The following is a 23,502-nucleotide window of genomic DNA, read 5'->3' as shown; positions in this document are numbered from 1 at the left end:
AAAATCCACGCAACTACCTGGCCCAAGTGGTGGTGACCCTAGCAAATTGTTTGTTAGGAAGGAACTGACCTGGCTGTGTTTATTGGCTGATTTAGAGGACACAAAACAAATCGGGATTTGGTCTCATCCTATAGGCAGAGTTACCTATAGATCCTGCCCCCTCTATTCTTTTAATCTAATATCACATATGTTAGATATAACTGCCCTTAATATATGTATGTGTTCATGTTATACCAAACTTTATCTCAATTTTGAACAAATTTATTCATAACGTTAATCTTTCTTCATTTTAAAACTATCCTATTCCTACTTTACACAACTTTATATTTTTAACATAGTTTAGTTGAATCTTATCTTCATTTTTGAGGTTAAGCTACTCTGTCACTTACACTTAATGTTACCTATGTCCTTCTGATAAGTGATTCTTCTCCACTCTATTTTTAGTTGCATAGCTACTCTACAATTCAAAGTGTCTATAATTTATTAATTACAATAAGGGGACAAAGCAATTTTCTTAGCTGCTAAACAAGATAAACGGTTAACCTTTTAGTGAAATTATACCATTGAGCTGTTTAAAGATAAGCTATGGAAATTTGATGTAAAGATTCGTATGGCCACTAAACTTTGTTGCTTACTATGTCCGTTTGTCTGTCTGTCGTGTATACTCTCTTTTTCCTTTCATTTACTTTTCTGTTATAACTCTTACAAGCGTCGAAACTTATGAATCCTTCCTCTATTGTGACAATTAGAAGTGACACTAATTTTTAACTTTTCTTATGTGTTAGGATGGTTCGTACTTTATATAAGGTTTATTTACAAAGAAAACCTTACAAATTATAGCATTGTTAACTTTTAACTGCCAAGACCTTCCTTTAGCAAATTCTTTAAATTAACACTAAAGTAAATAAAGTTATAAAATACAACTTGTTTTTACCTATAAAAAATGCTTACGTAAGAACATAATTATTAGAATTGGAAAATATTATATAAATGTATGTAAAATGTTTATGTTTATTTTACATAAATATTTTCATTTTAATTAATTCAATAAAAAGTTTAATATGTTTACAAAAGTAAATAGCACGATCTTTTTTTAATGACGGGAGGGGGGAGGGTATATTGGTAATTTGAAATTCTGGAAAAAATAAGTGTTTTTATCCCTTGAGAGAGAGGGGGGCAGGGGGGAGGGGTGGTTCTTCTAAAATAAGAAATACTAAAAGTTAGCGGTAAAGAACCAATTGTTCAATACACCAGTTCCCAAAGTTTTGCAATAACTTTATCTTATTCGTTTCAATTTTAATCTGCAGAAGGGGTAATTTTGTAATCATTGGGGATGAACATCAATTTATCGGCCATTGTCATATCCCTTTAGATCCCTGTTATCCCTTATATTATTAACCTTGAATACCGCTATTATTCTAGTCTCTCTTTAAGCAAACAAGCATATGTATAATGTATATTCATATCAACAAGGTTAAAAGCATCCATGATTGTAAATTTTAATTAATTTCGAAGTATGAATTATATCCATCCTCCCCTAGTGTAATTAAATTTTCTCAATCTATTTCACATATTGTTACCAATCTACCGAGAAATCATAATTAGTTAGGGACATATTATTACTTGGATGTTACACTAGATTAACAAGTACTGTAATAAAGTATAACTTGTAGATAGCTAAAATAACAAATTCATCCGTTTTACCTCCTTCCCTTCCTTCCTTTTGGATTAACGAACTGACCAATATATGTGTTCATGTCAGCAAACTAAATTGACGAAAATTTTTCCCCTGTCATAATATCCACGTATATTCTATATCCATTGCATTGATCTATTCTACACCATAATAAATACAATTTTCTCAATCTCTTTTACCCTTTTTTAACAATATACCCAAAAATCACCATTCGCCTATTGGTTTGAAATCAACGAACTGAAGGATATGACAAAATTGTATATGAGCTTTGCTCGTATTAAAACACATGTACTTTTATTATAGATTAACCTTGCAGGGTTTATAACTACCTGCGCATGTGTTAATAATTAACAAATTATGATGGCATACAATAGAAAAACAAAAACATATGTACATAACAGGATTCTGACTAATCTTTGATTAAATATAGTTATAGGAGTATTTTATTAACCATACCAGTCACTAATCAGGTAAACATAACTGTTTCAAAATCTTTCTCGTGACAAATTGCTTTATTGCCCCGGAAATCATTATTTGAATAATCAACATGTTGAAAAAGATGTTCGACTTTCTTGTAATGATAAAAAAGTTGCTGCTTTTAAAAGTTGTACCTCACTGTAAGGTTGGAAAGGGATAAAACGGTTTCAACGTACATATATCCAGTACATACCCTAGATGTAGAAAAGCTTTTTACAAGTCATTTAAATTTTAATAAGAAGAAATTTGCTTGCAAGCTTTGTCTGAATACAAAACTAGATCCTCTCTCATCTACGCCCTTCGCTTGGTTTTTTAATCCTTTTCTATTGAGTAAATTACTTATTATGTTATTTAAGGCACTGCTATTTTTTATTCCAAATTAAGCCCAAAATGTGAAAATTTTTATTAATAATGAAGTCTTAATAATCCAAAATTGCATGTTAACATTACCAATTTGTGGCTTATTTTACTTTCCAATTTTTTAAAGGTGCAGCGGCTCTACAATCGGTGCATGACTGTGCTGTGCACGTTGCCAAAAAAACACTAAAATGTTTGTTTTTAGCAGAATGGAAAAAAGATAAGTTACTGATAATAAGGAGCCTAATTGACGAAAAGACAACAAGTGAATTTTCCATATCTTCTAATAGCATCCCTTAAATAGATAGATACAACGCCAGGAACCTATATAAAGCTTCTGAAAAATAGGGAATGTGCATGTGGTGATATCTTAACTGTTTTAGCTTTCTTCCTGTGGAATTTTTTTTCATGTTAAAAAATGTTATATTTATCGTGAATGAATCAACAAAATTAACTTCCGCTCCACGTCATGTGTCAATTTGTAAACAGGACAATGCAGTATAGAAAATTAGGGTTTTGGATTTTAAATGCAATATTAATCTGTCAGTTCAAAACAATTACCAATTTCATTAAAGTAATAAATGAGTTTCTTTTAAAAAGGCTAAAGTTTTTTTTCCTCCTATTGTCTACCCTTTCCTTTATAATTTCTGCCAATCGATATATTGTTACTTGGATGTTGCACCAGATTTCCATGTACTATGATAAAGTAATGCTCGCATAAGCTATAACAACGATAATCACTATCCATCCTTTTTACCTCATCCTCCCAACTGACCAATAAATGAGGTTTATAATAGCAAGCTAAATTGTCGACAAATACCCTGTCAATATATCCACGTACATATACATATACTATATCCATTTCCCTTCCGATTCAGAAGGGTTAACGACAACTTTATTATCCATCCAGACAAATTTATTCAACTACAAATTGAAAACAAAGTGTTTGTGTGGGTGTGCGTGGGTGTTAGTCTGTGTGTGTGTGTATGTCAGTGGGTGCATGTGGGGATAAAAAGATTATCGTGTGTTTTATCCGATGTTTTTAGAATATCAATATTGTGTTCTTTTAGAGCGTTTTCTTTTAGCAGTTTTATAAACAAACTAGAATGATATCATCCATAGAATAAAAAGTTTGGCATGGATTTAGGAAAGACTTTTTTACAGGCTTGCATATTGAATGTACCTTCCCTGTACCTATAAGAAGCTTCACTTTAAAGAAGAACAATATCGGTATAGTTGTTAGCGAGATTTTAGATAATACACACACACAGACAAGCATTCTGTTAATTTTATATAAGGATAATATAAAACTACCATCCAAGAAAAAGAAAAAAAAGTTTGCTTTGATTTTAATTCTGTAAATTGTCCCAATGAGAGAAGTTTTAATAGTTATTTCTTTCATCGCATTATAAACGGCTTTCCGCGGATATAGAATGTACAATTATAAGATTAAAACTATTTTTTTAACCCCGCAGTGCCGAAGTCACCGGCTAAAAAAACTAGTTTTAATCTTATGATTGTACATTTCTATATTCGTAGAAAACTGGATATAATACGATGCTAGACATAGTTTTTTCGTATGGATGAGAACCGGTTCCTATCCACCGGATTCGAATGAATACGAGAAATTAAATTACGAAAATTATCAGAGGTGGGATATTAGTTAGCAAAAGGTCCATTATTTAAAAAATAAGGAATTGCCAACAAGCGAATTAAGTCTAAAGTAAAAATTGGGGGGCATATAAAAAAAACTGATTTTTTTCAGTTGTTGTAAAGTACAAAACTTAATAGATTCACAGAGAATCTTTGTTACTAAGATAAGAATTATTACATAAATCAATTGCTCAGAGAATAAATCAAAAAAAAGATTATGCAAAAAGAATATTTTGTTTATTTTTTTGATTTACTACTTTAGTTTCAAGAATAAGCAAGATATTGGCCAATTATTGTGATATAAGGACAATAATGTCCAAATTCAGTGCAGCTGGAATAAGCTTACTGAATGTTTAAAAATAATGATACACCAATCTTGTTACACATTCATTAACAGTAATGTTCAGTTACAAATGATTAAGTTAAAAGGAAAGTGTTTGGCACTTTTAGTATTAGAAAATAGTAGGGAAAAGAGAATGTGATTCTCACAAACAATTCTAAAGGAAAATTTCCCCACAACCCCCTTCTCTTTTTTCTCCCCTTCTTACCCACTCCCCTATGTGAAAGAACAAGTTATACTACAACCTTACTCCAACAAAATATTAAATTTTGCTTCATTTGCAATTGGAATTAATTGGCATAATAGCAGCCCCTGGACAATAGACTATTGAAGGAGAGACTGAAGTATAAAGACACACCATTTTTAAAGATGCAGCACTTCTAAAATGCTAAGTGAAAGTCAAATAAAGAATCAACAGATTCTGAATGTTTTCCTAAAAGTTAAAATGAGAAATATTTACATATTTTCATTGTTCTTTAGTAAGGAAAATTCAAATACAGTTTATATATCTAGACTATAGTAGGAAGGATGAGTTTACTAATGATTAAATAAATCCACTAATAGTTATTGATCGCATATAATTATAGACAGCTTTCTGTCGATATTGAAATGAAAAATAATAAGATTTTAACCAGTATTGTTAGCTCTAAGGGGTTAATAGCCTGATCTAACAAAACTGGTCTAATTTTTTAAATATTTATTTAAATATTCGTGGATAACTGTCTGTAATACGATATTATAAATGAGGTTATTCAGTATGGCTGTGAACCGATACTAATCTTTCCATCCATAATAATTTCTTTTTACTTAAATTTTTACGGGTCATTTTTAGAAACTTTTAAAAGTAAAGAATGTTTATTTCAAAAGTATTATAATTAAAAAAAAAATATATTGCTTGAGTTAAGGTAAATTAGCAATCACAATGAAGAGATACCTAAGATTAAAACTTTTAATCATATTTTAAGGCTTAAGTAGTAAAAGTTTATACAAATTTGCAATCAACAAATATCTATGTGCAAATTATAACTCTTATAAAAATAGTAATTTTACAAACTATTTTCACCTTCCCATCTTTGTACATTATGCCAAGTCTCCATGTTATATGGCAAGATTACTGCAAAGCTCAGGAATTTTGTGGTAGGCCATTGAAAAAAAATAACCTCTTCATCTAAAGAGAGTCCTTTAGCCAAAAAAGAAACAACCATAACAAACGAAGGTCTATATAGTGACTATAAAACATGACATCAAACATTACAAATGACCTATGATAGATTAATACACAGACTAAATTACTAATTGCAGGCTTATTTAAATTTTAATTTACCAATGGTAGGCCAGTATGACGTCGTTTTTTACAGGCACTATAAAAAGCTTTATAACTAATTGCCATGCACAGATATCACTTCTAAATGAATATCACAAAATCAAAGGTTTTGTTGTTTATATGACGTTTTCTAGAATGCAAAATACCAACAAAAAGCGTTGATAGGGAAAAAAATGATTTTTTCCATTGGAATATTCCTTTATCTTTGGCAAAGTCCTAAGCTGTAAGATAAGCAAGGGATTTCCGCAAAAAGTAAAACCATTGTGGAGATACAAAATATTAGATGCAGTAAATACTCAGGAATACAGGCATTGTACAATAACATGGTTGTCAGGGAGGGAGGTAACATTGCACTGTAGTAAATTTTTAGGAATACAGGCATTGGACAATGACATAGCTGTCAGGGAAGGAGGGGACATTGTTCTGTAGTAAATTGTAGTAAATACTCAGGAATACAGGCATTGTACAATGACATGGTTGTCAGGGAGGAAAGGAACATTTCACTGTAGTAAATACACAGGAATATAGGCATGGGATATGACATAGTTGTCAGGGAGGAAGGGAACATTGCACTGTTGTAAATTCACAGGAATACAGGCATGGGATATGTCATAGTTGTTAGGGAGGGAGGGAACATTGCACTGTAGTAAATACTCAGGAATACAGTCATGGAATATGACATAGTTGTCAGGGAGGGGGGGGGACATTGTACTCTTGTAAATTCTCAGGAATACAGGCATGGGATATGACATAGTTGTCAGGGAGGGAGGGAACATTGCACTGTTGTAAATACTCAGGAATAAAGGCATGGGATATGACATAGTTGTCAGGGAGGGAGGGAACATTGCACTGTTGTAAATTCACAGGAATACAGGCATGGGATATGCCATAGTTGTCAGGGAGGGAGGGAACATTGCACTGTTGTAAATACTCAGGAATACAGGCATGGGATATGCCATAGTTGTCAGGGAGGGAGGGAACATTGCACTGTTGTAAATACTCAGGAATACAGGCATGGGATATGACATAGTTGTCAGGGAGGGAGGGAACATTGCACTGTTGTAAATTCACAGGAATACAGGCATGGGATATGACATAGTTGTCAGGGAGGGAGGGAACATTGCACTGTTGTAAATTCACAGGAATACAGGCATGGGATATGCCATAGTTGTCAGGGAGGGAGGGAACATTGCACTGTTGTAAATACTCAGGAATACAGGCATGAGATATGACATAGTTGTCAGGGAGGGAGGGGACATTGCACTGTTGTAAATACTCAGGAATACAGGCATGGGATATGCCATAGTTGTCAGGGAGGGAGGGAACATTGCACTGTTGTAAATACTCAGGAATACAGGCATGAGATATGACATAGTTGTCAGGGAGGGAGGGAACATTACACTGTAGTAAATTCTCAGGAATACAGGCATGGGATATGACATAGTTGCCAGGGAGGGAGGGGACATTGCACTGTAGTAAATACTCAGGAATACAGGCATGGGATATGACATAGTTGTCAGGGAGGGAGGGAACATTGCACTGTTGTAAATACTCAGGAATACAGGCATGGGATATGCCATAGTTGTCAGGGAGGGAGGGAACATTGCACTGTTGTAAATACTCAGGAATACAGGCATGAGATATGACATAGTTGTCAGGGAGGGAGGGAACATTACACTGTAGTAAATTCTCAGGAATACAGGCATGGGATATGACATAGTTGCCAGGGAGGGAGGGGACATTGCACTGTAGTAAATACTCAGGAATACAGGCATGGGATATGACATAGTTGTCAGGGAGAGAGGGGACATTACACTGTAGTAAATACTCAGGAATAAAGGCATGGGATATGCCATAGTTGCCAGGGAGGGAGGGGACATTGCACTGTAGTAAATACTCAGGAATACAGGCATGGGATATGACATAGTTGTCAGGGAGGGAGGGAACATTGCACTGTTGTAAATACTCAGGAATACAGGCATGGGATATGACATAGTTGTCAGGGAGGGAGGGAACATTGCACTGTAGTAAATACTCAGGAATACAGGCATGGGATATGACATAGTTGTCAGGGAGGGAGGGAACATTGTACTCTTGTAAATACTCAGGAATACAGGCATGGGATATGACATAGTTGTCAGGGAGGGAGGGAACATTACACTGTAGTAAATACTCAGGAATAAAGGCATGGGATATGCCATAGTTGCCAGGGAGGGAGGGGACATTGCACTGTAGTAAATACTCAGGAATACAGTCATGGAATATGACATAGTTGTCAGGGAGAGAGGGGACATTGCACTGTTGTAAATACTCAGGAATACAGGCATGGGATATGACATAGTTGTCAGGGAGGGAGGGAACATTGCACTGTTGTAAATACTCAGGAATACAGGCATGGGATATGACATAGTTGTCAGGGAGGGAGGGAACATTGCACTGTTGTAAATACTCAGGAATACAGGCATGGGATATGACATAGTTGTCAGGGAGGGAGGGAACATTGCACTGTTGTAAATTCACAGGAATACAGGCATGGGATATGACATAGTTGTCAGGGAGGGAGGGAACATTGCACTGTTGTAAATTCACAGGAATACAGGCATGGGATATGCCATAGTTGTCAGGGAGGGAGGGAACATTGCACTGTTGTAAATACTCAGGAATACAGGCATGAGATATGACATAGTTGTCAGGGAGGGAGGGAACATTGCACTGTTGTAAATACTCAGGAATATAGGCATTGGATATGACATAGTTGTCAGGGAGGGAGGGAACATTACACTGTAGTAAATTCTCAGGAATACAGGCATGGGATATGACATAGTTGTCAGGGAGGGAGGGAACATTACACTGTAGTAAATTCTCAGAAATACAGGCATGGGATATGACATAGTTGTCAGGGAGGGAAGGAACATTACACTGTTGTAAATACTCAGGAATAAAGGCATGAGACAATGACATAGTTGTCAGGGAGGGAAGGGACATTGCACTGTCGTAAATACTCAGGAATACAGTCATGGGATATGCCATAGTTGTCAGGGAGGGAGGGGACATTGCTCTGTAGTAAATACTCAGGAATACAGGCATCGGACAATGACATAGTTGTCAGGGAGGGAGGGAACATTGCCCTGTTGTAAATACTCAGGAATAAAGGCATCGGACAATGACATAGTTGTCAGGGAGGGAGGGAACATTGCCCTGTTGTAAATACTCAGGAATAAAGGCATCGGACAATGACATAGTTGTCAGGGAGGGAGGGAACATTGCCCTGTTGTAAATACTCAGGAATAAAGGCATCGGACAATGACATAGTTGTCTGGGAAGAAGGGGACATTGCAGTGTAGCAAATACTCAGAAATACAGGCATGGGATATGACATAGTTGTCAGGGAAGGAGGGAACACTACTCTGTAGTAAATACTCAGGAATACAGGCATGGGATATGCCATAGTTGTCAGGGAGGGAGGGAACATTGCACTGTAGTAAATACTCAGGAATACAGGCATGGGATATGCCATAGTTGTCAGGGAGGGAGGGGACATTACACTGTAGTAAATACTCAGGAATAAAGGCATGGGATATGACATAGTTGTCAGGGAAGGAGGGAACATTACTCTGTAGTAAATACTCAGGAATAAAGGCATGGGATATGACATAGTTGTCAGGGAGGGAGGGAACATTTCACTGTTGTAAATACTCAGAAATACAGTCATGGGATATGACATAGTTGTCAGGGAGGGAGGGGACAAAAAACCTTTATAAATAGATAGATCTTTGTCACCAATTAAAACATTTTGTGGTGAGGTATGGTGGATTGGCGAATTGCAAAAAGGAAATTTGTTGAAGTTTGTTCAATTAATATGCAAATGTTATTGGTCGTATAAGTAATTCTCAAAATGAATTACAGTGTAAAAATAGTCTTTTATGTCCTCAACAAGAAAAATAACATTTCCCCGCCTAAATTTAGAATTTGTGATACAAATAACATGTTGTTGTTGCTGCATTTTTAGAAATGGTGTCCTTTCAATTTAGCATAATATCACATGCGTAAGTGTTTCACAATAGCGACTAGATAGGACAAGGGGGCTCAAGGGGAGGAGGAAAGTAAATGGTTGTCCCCCAGCAACATTAAAATAATTTCTGTTTCAATGAAGGGGGGGGGGGGGGGGTGTTAATTAACCTTAATCTCTGAAACCCACTAAATTATGGGTATATCTACACCTCTTACACTTTTTACCTAACTTCTAATAAACTCGGGTTAGAATTTTTTTGGGTAAGGAAATTTTTGACGTTGTTGTGATTTAAAGAATTGAGAACACGCCTTGGATAATGTTTAGCAAACTCTTCTAATATGTACTGTACTCTTTATGTCAGATATTCATTTTATCAATATTTTGATAGACTGCAAAGATATTGATATTTAGTTTAAGACCTATTTTTATTTGGTTGATAACTTACTTTTATAAGTGACAATGTCTGTCTGACTACTGATTATGAATGTTGTTATTCTTGTCAAAATTATTGTATACTAAAAAGTGTGTAACAAAACTTTAACGTTGTTGACTTATTATGAAAATTATGTAAGTATTATATAAATCTTTACTATATATAAAATCTACAAAACTTTCTGAATAGATTTACAATACAAACTTTGAGGTATATGGTATTTGAATAAATATTTTCATAGAAAAATGCTTCAAGATTTATATCTTACTTTTTCTTTAATTTCAAAAATTGGTTTATAACTATAAATTCGCAGGGACAAAGGGACTAGGACTATTACCCTCCCCCCCCCCCCCAACCTTCTTACACACTTCCCTATAGTTACAACACAAAACAAGTTTACGAAAATATTAATCTAATCAAATATCCAATTTAAAGCAGGTTATACTACCTATAGAAAAGACGTCATACAATACAAATGACAAATGATAGGCCAGTATACATCTTAATTCACTAATGGTAATGTATACTGGCCTATCATTGGTCATTTGTATTGTATGACATTATTTTTTTAAGGCACTACAAGCTGCTTTCCCAATTTTAACAATTTCAAAATCAATTACTTTGCTGAATCACGGCCCCCGGAAATTAGAAACTTTTGAATTAGGACGATAATTTTTATTTAGGTGCCATATCCTTCGGTGTCTGTAAGTTTGTAAGCTATGAATTGAATAAATGGAATGATGATAAAGATTTCCCATGGGAATCTAACTTCTCTTTATTAAAGGAAACAAACACCAAGTTTTATTTGGATTTTCTACTCAATATTATATCTTACTTTTGTTACTTGTAGCCTAAATTATTTTCCAGTAATGCTTCGAAACCGATGAATACATGCTGGATTAGAATATTAACCGACTCAATGTATTTATTATTACTTGGATCTTGCACCAGATTGTTTTGTACTGTTATAAGGTGAAACTTGCAGATGGCTAAAATAATAACCCTTCCCCCCACCCACCCCACCATCCTCCCCCCTCCTACAAGATGAACAAACTGACCAATAAACGATGTCCATATTAGCAACCTTAATCCACGTATATTCTATTACTAACAATGTACTTTATTAATATTATAAAAAGAATTTAAGAGCTGATTTTTTAATTAGGATAATAATTTGAAATATCACTATAAAATGAAAGGTTAACATTAAGATAATTATTCAAATACACACAGTACAGGAAGTACAAGTTAAAATAAAGATATGAAAGTATAAAGGTTAGGGGGCAAGGACGTATTTTTAAAAGATATTTATTTGTGCTTATTCATCTTTTTAATTTAAACTATCAAATGCGTTGTTGAAGTCAAACATACCCTTATTATAGCCATTTCAAGCAGGGATCTAAAGGGAAAAGACAATGGCCGAGAAATTGATGTTCATCCCGAATGATGGTATACAAAATTAACCTTTCTTTAGATTGTTATTAGTGGTTGAAACGTTTTAAAACCTTAACTTAAAGTCTCCAAGGTGTTAATCCAGCGAATAATAAAGCGTTAATATAAAACATTGGGGACAATTGTAATTAACAGCTTAATGTCCCCTCCCTCCCTGCGTCTAATGGAATATTTCCCTTTTGTGGTTTAGTAATCATTTTTTGTAATGATTATTTTTAGAAAGAATACAAATTTACTTAAATCAACTTATCACACCAAAAGTATATTAATTCATGTTTATAAGTTCAAGGAGGCTTTTCAACCAGCTTTTATAAGTTTATCTATGTTTGGGGTAATGTGGGTGTTCATAAAGTATATTGCCAGAAATAGCCTTAAACTGCCAACGAGATATACGAAACTTCCATAAAAATCCTAACCGGGCCAGCAATATCCGAGATCTTTAGCTAAAAACAACAAAAAAAACTTTTTACTTCTTATAGGAAGCATAGAATAGGTTAATTGTTAAAGATAAAGAGAGTTGATTATTCAGCATTATCATAAGGAAAGAGGGAGGGGACAATAGGCTATTTATTATACTAGTCCCCAAAGTTTTGTAATATCATTTTCTATTCGTTGTTTTAACAACGTTGGACCCTTTTACAGAATTTTGATTGGTTGGTGTCCAAAAGTTTAACCACTAATTGTATTCTGTGGAAGGGTTAATTTTGTTAATCGGCATTGGGGATGTAAATGAAATTATCGCCCATTGTCTTATCCCTTTAGATCCATAATTACAACTAACTTTTCATATATGACAAGAAATTAATTTATTACTACCAAATAAATATATTCATTTATTAAATGATTTCCTTAATTTGTATGATTTATATGTTCAAATATATAGAAACAAGGATGACAACATCCATAAGTAGCGAAGCACAAAAATCATAGATGGGAATACGTACAAGTAGATTAAAGGGTATTTATTAAAATCAAGAATAGATTTATTGGATAAAATAAACACGAAACCTTGTTTTATTTTGTATGATGACGATGGTCAAAGTAAATTACATTAAAGATGCACATAACAATGGGGAAAATTATTTTGATCCTGATATCCCAAAAAAGTTGGATAAAAAAACAAAGATATGAGGAAAGATATGTAAAACATATAAAAATAGCCAAAAACCTGATAAAAGGCAATCTGGCCGCTATGGTTGTTTTCTTAAAACGACAGAAAATTTAATTTTTATATCCTTAACTTAAAAAATTTGGAAAATCGGACCATATACACTGAAAATATGGAGAAAAATGTGAAAAATATAAAAATAGCCTAAAACCTGCTAAAAAGGCAGTCTGGCCCTTATCGTTGTTTTCTTAAAACGACGGGAAATTTAATTTTGATATCTATAACTAAAAAAAATTTGAAAATCGGACCATAAACACTGAAGATATGGAGAAAAATGTGAAAAATATAAAAATAGCCTAAAACCTGCTAAAAAAGCGGTCCGACCGCCAATGATGTTTTATAGTCAATTGTGCTCCTTAATGATGGGAATGTTGTCAAAAAATTTCAGCATTCTATCTTTTATAGGAGCTGAGTAAATCCCATTTCCCCCATAGCGTTACGGACTGACGGACTGACGGACGGACATAGTGAATTATAGAGTAGCTTCGCTACTAAAAAAGAACAATTATCTGAATAAGTAGCTCAGCTAATACATATAAAGTAGTAATATTTTAACATACAAAATAGCAGTAATTATTAATGATTCAAGTTAAGTTCAAACACATTTACTTTATAATAACAAATCTACTGCAAGTGTATTTGTAAGTCAAAGTATATTATAGTATGTCATTTTAAGAGTGGGTTAAAACAGTATTTTGTTATTGAGTTGCTGTGCTACTAAAAAGAAAAATAGGTTGTTAATGAGAACTTTCAAAAAACGTTAGTACCTTCATTAAACATAATGAGAATTATAAATACTTAATTACCTTAGAATAAAACTTTCAAACAGCTAAAAATAAAATTGTGGAATAGTTGCTTCGCCTATAACCTCTAGGGAAGAATTGGGGGGGGGGGGGATAAGAAAAGTAGCTTAAATCGATAACAATACATGTATAAAGCTTCCTGAAAATAACAACCAATTCTGACCCAATTTCCGATTTTTGGTTTCAGACAATAAGGCCTTTATTTATATAACAGGATAATCTAAAAGAAAGTATTACATAATTAGAGCAAGAGAAGTTATCTATTTGGAAGAAAACAAAGAAGTATTAAAATAAGACAATTTAAAATCAAAATATGGCATTGGAGCCATGAAAATATTTTTCCTTTAACATTACTTTCCTTAAAATTATACAGCGATTAATTAGGTTGTTTACAAGATCTTAGTAGACATAAATAGACGGATGGATATCATGCTACTTTTTAAGTATTTAAGAACATAAGAAAGAAATTTTTCGTTAAAATCAAGTAGTTTTGTTGCTAAAAAAACAAAGAAAATACAAAAGAATTGTATATATTCTACTCTGAAAGAATAAAAAATTAAACACATATCATGTATCATTAAACAAGAATTGGAACAGATATAATATAAACAAACAGGCAATGAGTGATAGGACATCTTTAGAAAAAAAATTAATGAAATAACTTTTTTAACTACGTTTTTTTAGCTTCACTATACCTATACAAGAACAAAAGTTCTAATAGTTATTGAAAATTTTTCAGTATACCCAACCTTATCTATAATACAAAGTAGCTTGATGTCTGTCCGTCTGTCCGTCTGTCTGTCCCTTAAGATCTCGGTAACCGCTGAACCGATTGGATTCTACTCTTCAGGGTATATACCTATTGGTCCTGAGGTGGTTTTAAGCTATTTTCTTCGGGGGTGGGACACCCCCAACCCCCCCAAAAACAAAAAAATACCTCCCATTTTTTTTTTTTTTTTTTTTTTTGTAGAGGAATTCTTTTGTAGAAATATTCTTTTGTAGAAGAATTCTTTTGTAGAAGATTTCTTTTGTAGAAAATTTCTTTTGTAGAAGATTTCTTTAGTTCTTCTAATTTTTTTTTTTTGAATTTTTTTGTTGTCATCTCTTGGGGCAAAGCCCCTAGAGGCTAGGGGCGAAGCCGCTAGTTTTTCTATATAATAATTGGGGCATGAAACGTCTAGTACAGATGTCTACTTCAATATGTCTAGCTATGCTTGCTATATTATCCTACAGTTGGGCATATCAACATCCTTTTAAAATAGTAGAAAGAATTATTCAGCTCATTAAGTGTTTTATGATACTATAATGTTTTATAATAGGAAAGGAACCTTTTATTGTTGTTCAAATGATAAATTTAAGGTAACCAATAGATTATATTTACAATATCATCATGCTTTCTATGCGCTAAACTCGTATTTTTAAAGGTCTATCTGAATTATAAGCATAAATTTCATGTGCTTAACTGAAAATAAATATAAAGAAAAATTGCGGCCAATAATCTATAATTATACATAAAGAATATGAATAGGGCTGGATCATTTCCCTCAGTGGAGTGAATGAGTAAATTTTTGTTTACTTAAGTGGATGAATCATCTTTAACAGTGGGATATTTCAATGAGCTTCCTTACTACTGCTGGTTTTCCACAGTAAGGCATATAAAAGAATATCTAGTTATTTTGGTGGCTATTCTTTTTCAATGGTGTTGCATAATAGTAGATTTTCCTTCAATAAAGTTTAAAGTCTACGTCAAAACTTACGGCCACATGAGCCGTTCAAAGAACTTTAGTATCAAGACCTAAAAAATCAAACTGAAACCTAGAATAATCTCAACCACTCATTTATTTGTATAATAAAATGAAAATAAGAGGAGAGGGGGAGGGGGGTAGAAAAACAGTAAAAGTGTCTGACTATGACGTCAGAAAAAATTAACAACTATCCAATGATAGGCCGTTATATATTTTACCATTGTGAATACTGGCTTCTCATTGGTTAATTGTTAATTTTTTCTGACGTCATAGTCAGACACTTTTACTGTGGCCGGGGGTAGTTTTTTTTATTTATATTTGTGTGTTGAATACTTTAAGTCAGTACTGTTAAGTCATATTGTTAGAGACCCCGCTGGGGTTAGGCGCAGGAAGAAACTAACCTTCCCGTTATTTTTAATTTATATGAAAATAAGGGAGCTGGGTTTCCATTGCTAGACAGGCACTTTGAGGGAAAACACCGAATGTCCTATTAAGTAAATAAAATACCATTTAAATGCCATACTGATCCTGCAAATGGATATTTATGATAGATATATCAGACTTTTAGATTTTTCCACAGAGCGCCAATGTTGTTAATTATTATAATTCTATCCTTTTCAGTATAACTTCGAAACCGATTAATATCCACTGGATTAGAACCGGTTCTCAGCCATAATGATTAATCATGTATAACATTGTGACAATTTTCCACGAATAAACTTGTTTTAATCTTATAATTTTTTATTTCAATATCCGCGGAAAGCTGTCTTTAATACTTATAATATGAATAACTTATGTATAATAATTACCTTTTACAACTTTTTTGTATTGAGCTTCTTTGTTTCGTTGGAAAAGTATAAATGACAATGAAAAGGTTTAGCCGTTTTAGGGATCTTATACGACTTTTATAATACTAATGATATATAAACTTTTATCCTATACGACATTAAATGTATGGAATTCTGTATAAATTTGTGTAGTTATAGTTATTTATCGCATCGTATTTTATACAACTTTCCGCGGATATTTAAATGAAAAGTATAAGATTAAAAGCAGTTATTTTAGCCCCGAGGGAAAAAAGGTGCGGGCAAACAAAAATTTTATGTTTTTAATTTTAGTATTCGAGAAAAATTGTCTATAATATGATGCTATACATGATTTTTAGTATGGCTGAGAACCGGTTCTAATCCTGCGGATATTAATCGGTTTCGAAGCCAGACTGTAAACTATATTCATGTATTATTTTCATAATGATTTTCTTAATAGTCTTTCTTCATTATAAATGCCTAATATTTGTTGCTGAGTTTATTTAGTTATTTTTTTTACATTTTTATTTTCTTTCTTTTGCTGATCGAAGGTATGTTTATTTGTCTGTTTGTCCGTCTGTAATGAAAAAAATGTCGACAACGTTTATGATTAAGTAGTATTATTCAGCTTTCCACGAATATTAAAATGAAAAATTATAATATTAAAACCAGTTAAAACCAGATGGCCCGGGACAACAAAACTGGTATTGACTTTTATTTTGATATTCGTGGAATATTGACTGTTATACGGTGCTATGTATGATTTTTTAATCCAGCTTAAAACTTGGATGGCTCTCTGCTATATATCTTCCCACCCTAACCCCTCGAAGAGAGAGCACCTAGATGCTATAGGCGCAACCTCTAGTACCTGTACATTGTGAAGAAAAATGTAGAAACACATTGCAATACAATGATATCAACAACAAGGATTTATCTTCTTATTGGGTTAGGGAACATCAGGAACCTAAAGGGATAAGACAAATGCAAAACATTGATCTTCAATGATGATACACAAAATTACCCCTTCTGAAGATTATAATTATTGGTTGAAAAGTGTGAACACTCAATTTATTAGCCAACCAATCAAAATTCAATAACAGTCCCCAAGTTCTTAAGGTAACAAATAAGAAAACGTTATTATAAAACTTTGGGGAATAGTGTAAAAAAAACAGCTCAATGTCCTCTCCCTTCCTGGGAAACATTGTATTGTATAGACAAGGGGTGTGGATCTGTAATTGTTTTTGGTCACTGCACTGCTTTTAAAAGAATCAATATTTTATTGTGTTATTATCCCTATTAAGTACTATAATAATTTTTCCAGCATGGCTTTGAAATTGATTAGAGCCTGTTCTCAGCCATACTGATAAATCATGTGTGGCATCGTATTACAGACAATTTCCACTAATTTTAAAACAAAAAATATATAATTTGGTTAGCCCAAGCATTCGCTCATCCCCATGGGCTAACACAAATTGATTTTAATCTATTAATTTTTCATTTTAATATCCGCAGAAAGCTGTCAATAGTACGATGCGAGAAATAACTAGTCTAGCTCTTTCTAGTGTCATAAGTTTTATAGCTCATAATTACTAAGAAAAGTAAAAAATCTTAATTTTTCTTAAACATTATCTTTACTTGAAACCTGGATTTGGCGCAGTATCACTACATAAATAAATCTACCAATTTTCTTTTAACCAATATACAGATAAATAAAAGAATTTGTTGCCTTAATATCGCAAATTTTTAAAATTAATTTAAATAAAATTATATTTGCATTTACTTTGTAGTAGAATTCGGCTCTATAGAGTATACTCATAGAAATATTACTATAACAAATAAACCTTAAATCATAAGTATAAGGCATATTTAAGTTACATAGAAACTAAGAAACTATGTTCTAAAAAGCTTTTCCTTTAATGGTCAATTTAGTCATTAGTAAAGTATTTAAATATATACACAAACTCTTTACTTATGCAATGCTAATATTCATTTTTGGTCATATAATAAAGTACATTTAATACAATACCTAGAAATAGGAATAGACACTCAGTAATATTGGTATTTACATCGTGGTGTATCTGTAGAACGAAGCACAAAATCATGGAATGGTCAAACGGACAAAGTGTGTTTTAGAGCAGATGTTCAGATCTCATAATAAAGAAATAAAGATAGAAAATGCAAAACTCAACACGGGTTATGTCTTTTTGAGCATTACCGACAGACATAAGAATAAGGCAATGTAAAGATTAGATGCGCATATGTAATAGTAATCTTCACACAAAAAATTTCAGCTTCTATCTTCAATCATTTCCCCTATTTGCAGACTAATTAACCGACGGACGGGAAGACAAAGTAGAATATTTAATTAACATCTGTCCTGTCCCCTCACGAGGAGAAGAGAGTGTATGAGAGTACATCGTCTTTATAATCCTGTGGAAATAAGTGCACTTTATGGTAATGTTGCACTTTATAGTTTCTCATTTGGGTTACAATTAACATTGTACCCCTTGTAATTATTCTTCAGAGGTCGTTTAAGTTTTTTATCCTTACACAAAAGTAACAGGATCTGTGTCTGTCTCTCAGTTTGTCTGTACCAAAATATCTAACCACTAAACCGAAATGGTTCTCCTTTACAGTAAAGCCTTTCATAGATCTTGGGATTGTTTATAACTATTTTTGAGGAGGATAGCACCACCAATCCTAGGGAAAAACAAACAAACTTTGTTTTAAAACTAAAATAAAGAGTTGGGTGGTCACCCTCCCCCCTCCCTACCCCCTACCAATTTCCCCTAAAGGCCTATAGTTGATTTAATTGTCTTTGCTAAAAATTACTATTATGTAAAATATTAAGGAGGTGTAATGTGTTGTTCATACAAACTAGAATGGATAATAACACTGTTCCAGGAAAATGAACCTGGAAATCAACTTTGGGATCTAGTGCAGTTCATGGTGAAATGTTCTTGGCTTCGATACTCAAAGGCTGCTAACACCAAACGGCTGAACATAAATGTTATGCCAACACACCGTGTTAAGAGAAATAAAGAGTCATTACTCAATAATGCAGTTATCTCACAGTGCATTTAAATACGCGAAAAAGGCTTAATTTACTCTGTTTTTTTTTCAGTGAAGTTTCCCTTTGCTTTATTTTATCTTTGCTATTCTATTAAAGATTATTTTTCGGCCTTATTATGCCGGTTAAAACAGAGTGCGGTCAAACCATGTACGTTAAGCCGTTTAACAGCTAGCAGAATTTAAATATCATAGTTTTTTTTATATAATCGTTACCAGGAACATTTACCGTGAACTGCACTAGATCCCAACTTTGTTTAAACAGTAAATTTGAATGGGAGTGCAGGAAAACGGAGACAATTTCTTTGATAACAAACTTTCAAGATTAAAATGGTGTAATATTAAAATAGTTTGCACTTTCTTTAAATTGCAGCCGAGAGTTTGAAGATTTTTAGTCGATTGGGGCGGGGTAAAAACAAACTAGATTTTGACCTTAGTAAAGCCATTGACAAATATATACATAGAAAGTATAAAGAAGTTACCATTTATCCCTCCCTAAACCCAGTAGTTACAAACAGTACATTGTTCAATATTTCCATTCCTTTTCCTGTGATGATAATGTGTATCCTCAAGTATGCTCTGGACATTCTGAAAGATATTACACTAGAGTGGTTTTCCTTGTTAATTGAGAATCTTTTGTACATATATTTTTGTTGACATACTGACCTTCCTTTCTAATCAACTTTTTATATAATTACTAGCGTCTTCGCCCCTGGCCTCTAGGGGCTTTGCCCCAAGAGGTAATTTTTAAAAGAAATTCTAGTGCTGCCAATTTATATGAAGTAACTGCCTAATCATAAACAATTTTTTGGGGGAGAGGAGAAATTTTCATTTTTGTGAGGTTTGGGGTGTCCCACCTCCATAAAATAGCTTGAAACCACCACAGGACCAATAGGTATATACCCTAAAGAGTAAAATCCAATCGGTACAGTGGTTACTGAGATCTACAGCTTCAGACGGACAGACAGACGGACATCGTTCTACTTTGTATAATAGATCAATCCTCCTGACCTTAAAGCCAATACTACTTTAGGACAATTTAGGTCAGGATATTTTGGGTACAGGATAACGCTGCAGGGTTAGGGCACCGCAGGTATAGGTCTCGAAGGATTAGGTCCCACACAGGGGTTCGGTTATGTATAATTTATTTCTAAATTAGGGGGGAAGTGGGCTCACTTAGATAGATATCATCTAAAATCATAATAAATCGCCAAAAATGTCACTTGCCTGTTTTTAAAAGAATAATTAGGTTAAAAAAAAACTTAGTAGATAAAGATAAACTGTAATACATACAAATTTGCTAAAAGTCACCTGACTTCCTATTTGTAGTCCCTTAATGCTATGAAATGCAGAAATAATTTTGCTGATGGTGCAAATATTTAAATCAAATCATCATTTCGGATAAAAAAACAGCAAAAAAAAATAAGTAGCTATCTACTTTAAAATAAACATGTATGTCAGGATTTAAAACTAGATTTAATGACATTAACTGCTTATGACAAAAGAATAAAAAAATGAAATTTAGGTAAAAAGATTTATTAAATGGCAGATTTTATGCTTAATAACTAATTATGATAGGAAAAGAAAAAAGAATAAAAATAATGAAAATATTTAATACATATTTAATTTACCTCATTTCATTATTTAGATACTCATTTTTAAATAACTTAGTCATCTTCTAACTACTCTATAAATTAATATCAATAGCAGATCAACCAATCGACAAACACAGAAAATTTAAATACTTTTTTGTGTTTTTGTAGTGACACTGATTTTCTCAAAACTTTCTTTTTTCTTCTTTGTGCATGCTCTTTTGGTAAATGCAATAAAGGATCGGAGGGATATATCAATTGAAGAAAAAAACTTTTCTGTTACATGTACACCATTAAAAAAAGTCTAAACATTTTCAAAATTCTAAACTTATCGTCAAAATGGAATATTTTCCAATTCTATGCACCTGTTTTAATCTTTAAAAATATATTTCTAGTTGCATTATACTTTATATTCCTTGAATTCAAGAAGGAAAATCTTTTCCAGTAGGGCTTTAAACCTTATCAATATCCATTGGATTAAAACCGGTTCTTAGCTATACTGAAAAATCATGTATTTTATCGCATTACAGAGAATTTTCCTGGAATATTAAAATAAAAATCATAAACTCAATAGGTAGCAGTTTTGTTAGCACGGGCCTTCGTCCCCAAGGGGCCAACAAGCTGGTTTTAATATTATAATTTTTTTTAATATTAATAATTATTCTATATACATGAATAGTTCATAAAAATTGCTAGTCTAATCTTTTGTAGCGACTTGGCTGAGTTAATATTTCCGACGCTATTGGCTGATATTTTAAGACTCTAATAAATTCGGCACAGGGACCCCATCCCATGAACATACAGTTATCTAACTCTGGCCCCCTCTATTCTTTTATTCTAATGTTGTTAATAGGCAATTTGTACTTAGACTAATAATTCTTATTATTTTCAGCCGGGTACTCAGAAGACAGTGACTATACCTCAGATATCTTCCCAGTCAACCATTCCTATCCAAATGCGGCTACTTCACAATACCTACAGGTTACAATTTTAGGTTATAGTCCCTTTCGTGACATCGCCTCTTGAGGGGCGTTTCAACGTATTTTCACAGTAGCTTTTGATAGTTTTTTTTTTTTTTTTTGGGGGGGGGGGTTATTCGATTGCCCCACAGGATTAGAGCCCCCCGCAGTGTCTAGAAATAGGATAAAAGCTACAGTGAAAATACGATGAAACGTCTCTTAAGAGAGGATGTCACGAAAATGACTATACCCGAATTTTAATATTTGTAGAGCAGCTACTTTATAATAACAGTGGTTTCTGTTCTCTTTTACAATTTGAAACGTTTAAATGCTAATCTAAGATTTAAATAGGTGAAATAAAAATTCAACGGAACCTGCTTATTTTTTATACCAATTAAAAGAGAAAATTTATCTACAAAAAAACTGAAAGCATTGATTATCAAAATAAGGATGACAATATTGATAAGTAGCGTAGCAAACAAAAAATCAAAAGTGAGAATTGCATTTGAAGTTATGAAAAATGCATTTTTTGCACAAACGTTTTAAATTGGTGAAATTATATCCGTGACAAATACGTGAGTATGTTAAGATTTTATTGTTAAAGATATCAGAATTATATAAAGTGATATTCTAAACTAAACAAACAAAAATATTTTGCCTTTGAAGAATATATCCTTTATTTTACCTGTATTTGGATTCCATATCATCAGACCCCCCCCCCCCCCCCCAGTAAGAAATGGGACAATGGGTAGTCTATTGCAATAGTACCTAACGTTTTATAATATGGTTTTTTTATTCGTTGGCGTGACAACTTTGGGGATTTTTATTGAATTTTAAATGGTGCTATGATTGAGTCATTAAGTTGAGTGTCCAAACGTTTCAACCGCTGATGATAATCTTAGGAAGGGGTTATTTTTGTATCATTAATAGGGATTTACATCAATTTATCGGCCATTGTCTTATCCCTTTAGATACCTCCAGGGCAAGCAATTTACCTTTCCAAAAAGATTTACTTAAATTTTTTTTAAATGACGTAAGAGGAAGGTTATAATGGTGCTTTAATGTCTAAAAAAGGGAATAAGCAACAGTTCTTGTTGTTTCTCTAAATTCTACTCAAATATGCGTGGGTTAGAATCTAGACATACACTGTAGGTAGCCTGGCCTGAAATATTAAATGTTAACCCACGTCAAATAAAGTCACTACCTGATCGTGTTGCAATGACAGGTCAGATCAACACTGGGTGATGACCTGGCCTTCTGCCAGGATGGTAGACGCAGAAGGTACAACAGTCAGATCGCGGACAGGATTCAGCTACTGATTCTGGTGATGGTCATTTTATCACAGTCACTCTATTATCACTGAGTGAGGTAAATATAACCAGAGGTGGACTATCTATCTGAAATACAAATATATATGTACACAATGAACATTTGTAAGAGAAAGTACAATGTACATGTTATATTTGTATCCCCTGATTATCTTGAGCAGGACTGCGTCTAGTCAGGTAAAATATCAGATCTTGAATCTTCGTCACAGTAATACAATCTAAAATCAATACAGCATAATTCACTACCTTCGTCAATTAGACAAAATGTTCTTTTAGTTTTAAAATATG

At 33.1% G+C, this 23,502-nt stretch overlaps 1 protein-coding gene across 6 annotated transcripts in view; it reads left to right on the top strand.

Annotated features, from left to right (window-relative positions):
• The window catches only part of LOC145311940 (uncharacterized), a 93,119-nt gene that overhangs the window by 40,347 nt on the left and 29,270 nt on the right, over nucleotides 1-23,502 (top strand). For all 6 annotated transcript variants that reach the window (XM_080151001.1, XM_080151000.1, XM_080150999.1 and 3 more), the window contains one exon: nucleotides 21,820-21,908. In XM_080151001.1, coding sequence (XP_080007127.1) covers nucleotides 21,820-21,908 — 89 coding nt within the window. The remainder of the gene's footprint in view (nucleotides 1-21,819; nucleotides 21,909-23,502) is intronic.

This window comes from Acartia tonsa, chromosome 2 (genome assembly GCF_053477335.1).
Source record: "Acartia tonsa isolate MP-2025a chromosome 2, ASM5347733v1, whole genome shotgun sequence".
NCBI lineage: Eukaryota > Metazoa > Arthropoda > Copepoda > Calanoida > Acartiidae > Acartia > Acartia tonsa.
Note: the sequence above shows the minus strand (reverse complement) of the source record. Positions and strands in the feature narration are given on the sequence as shown.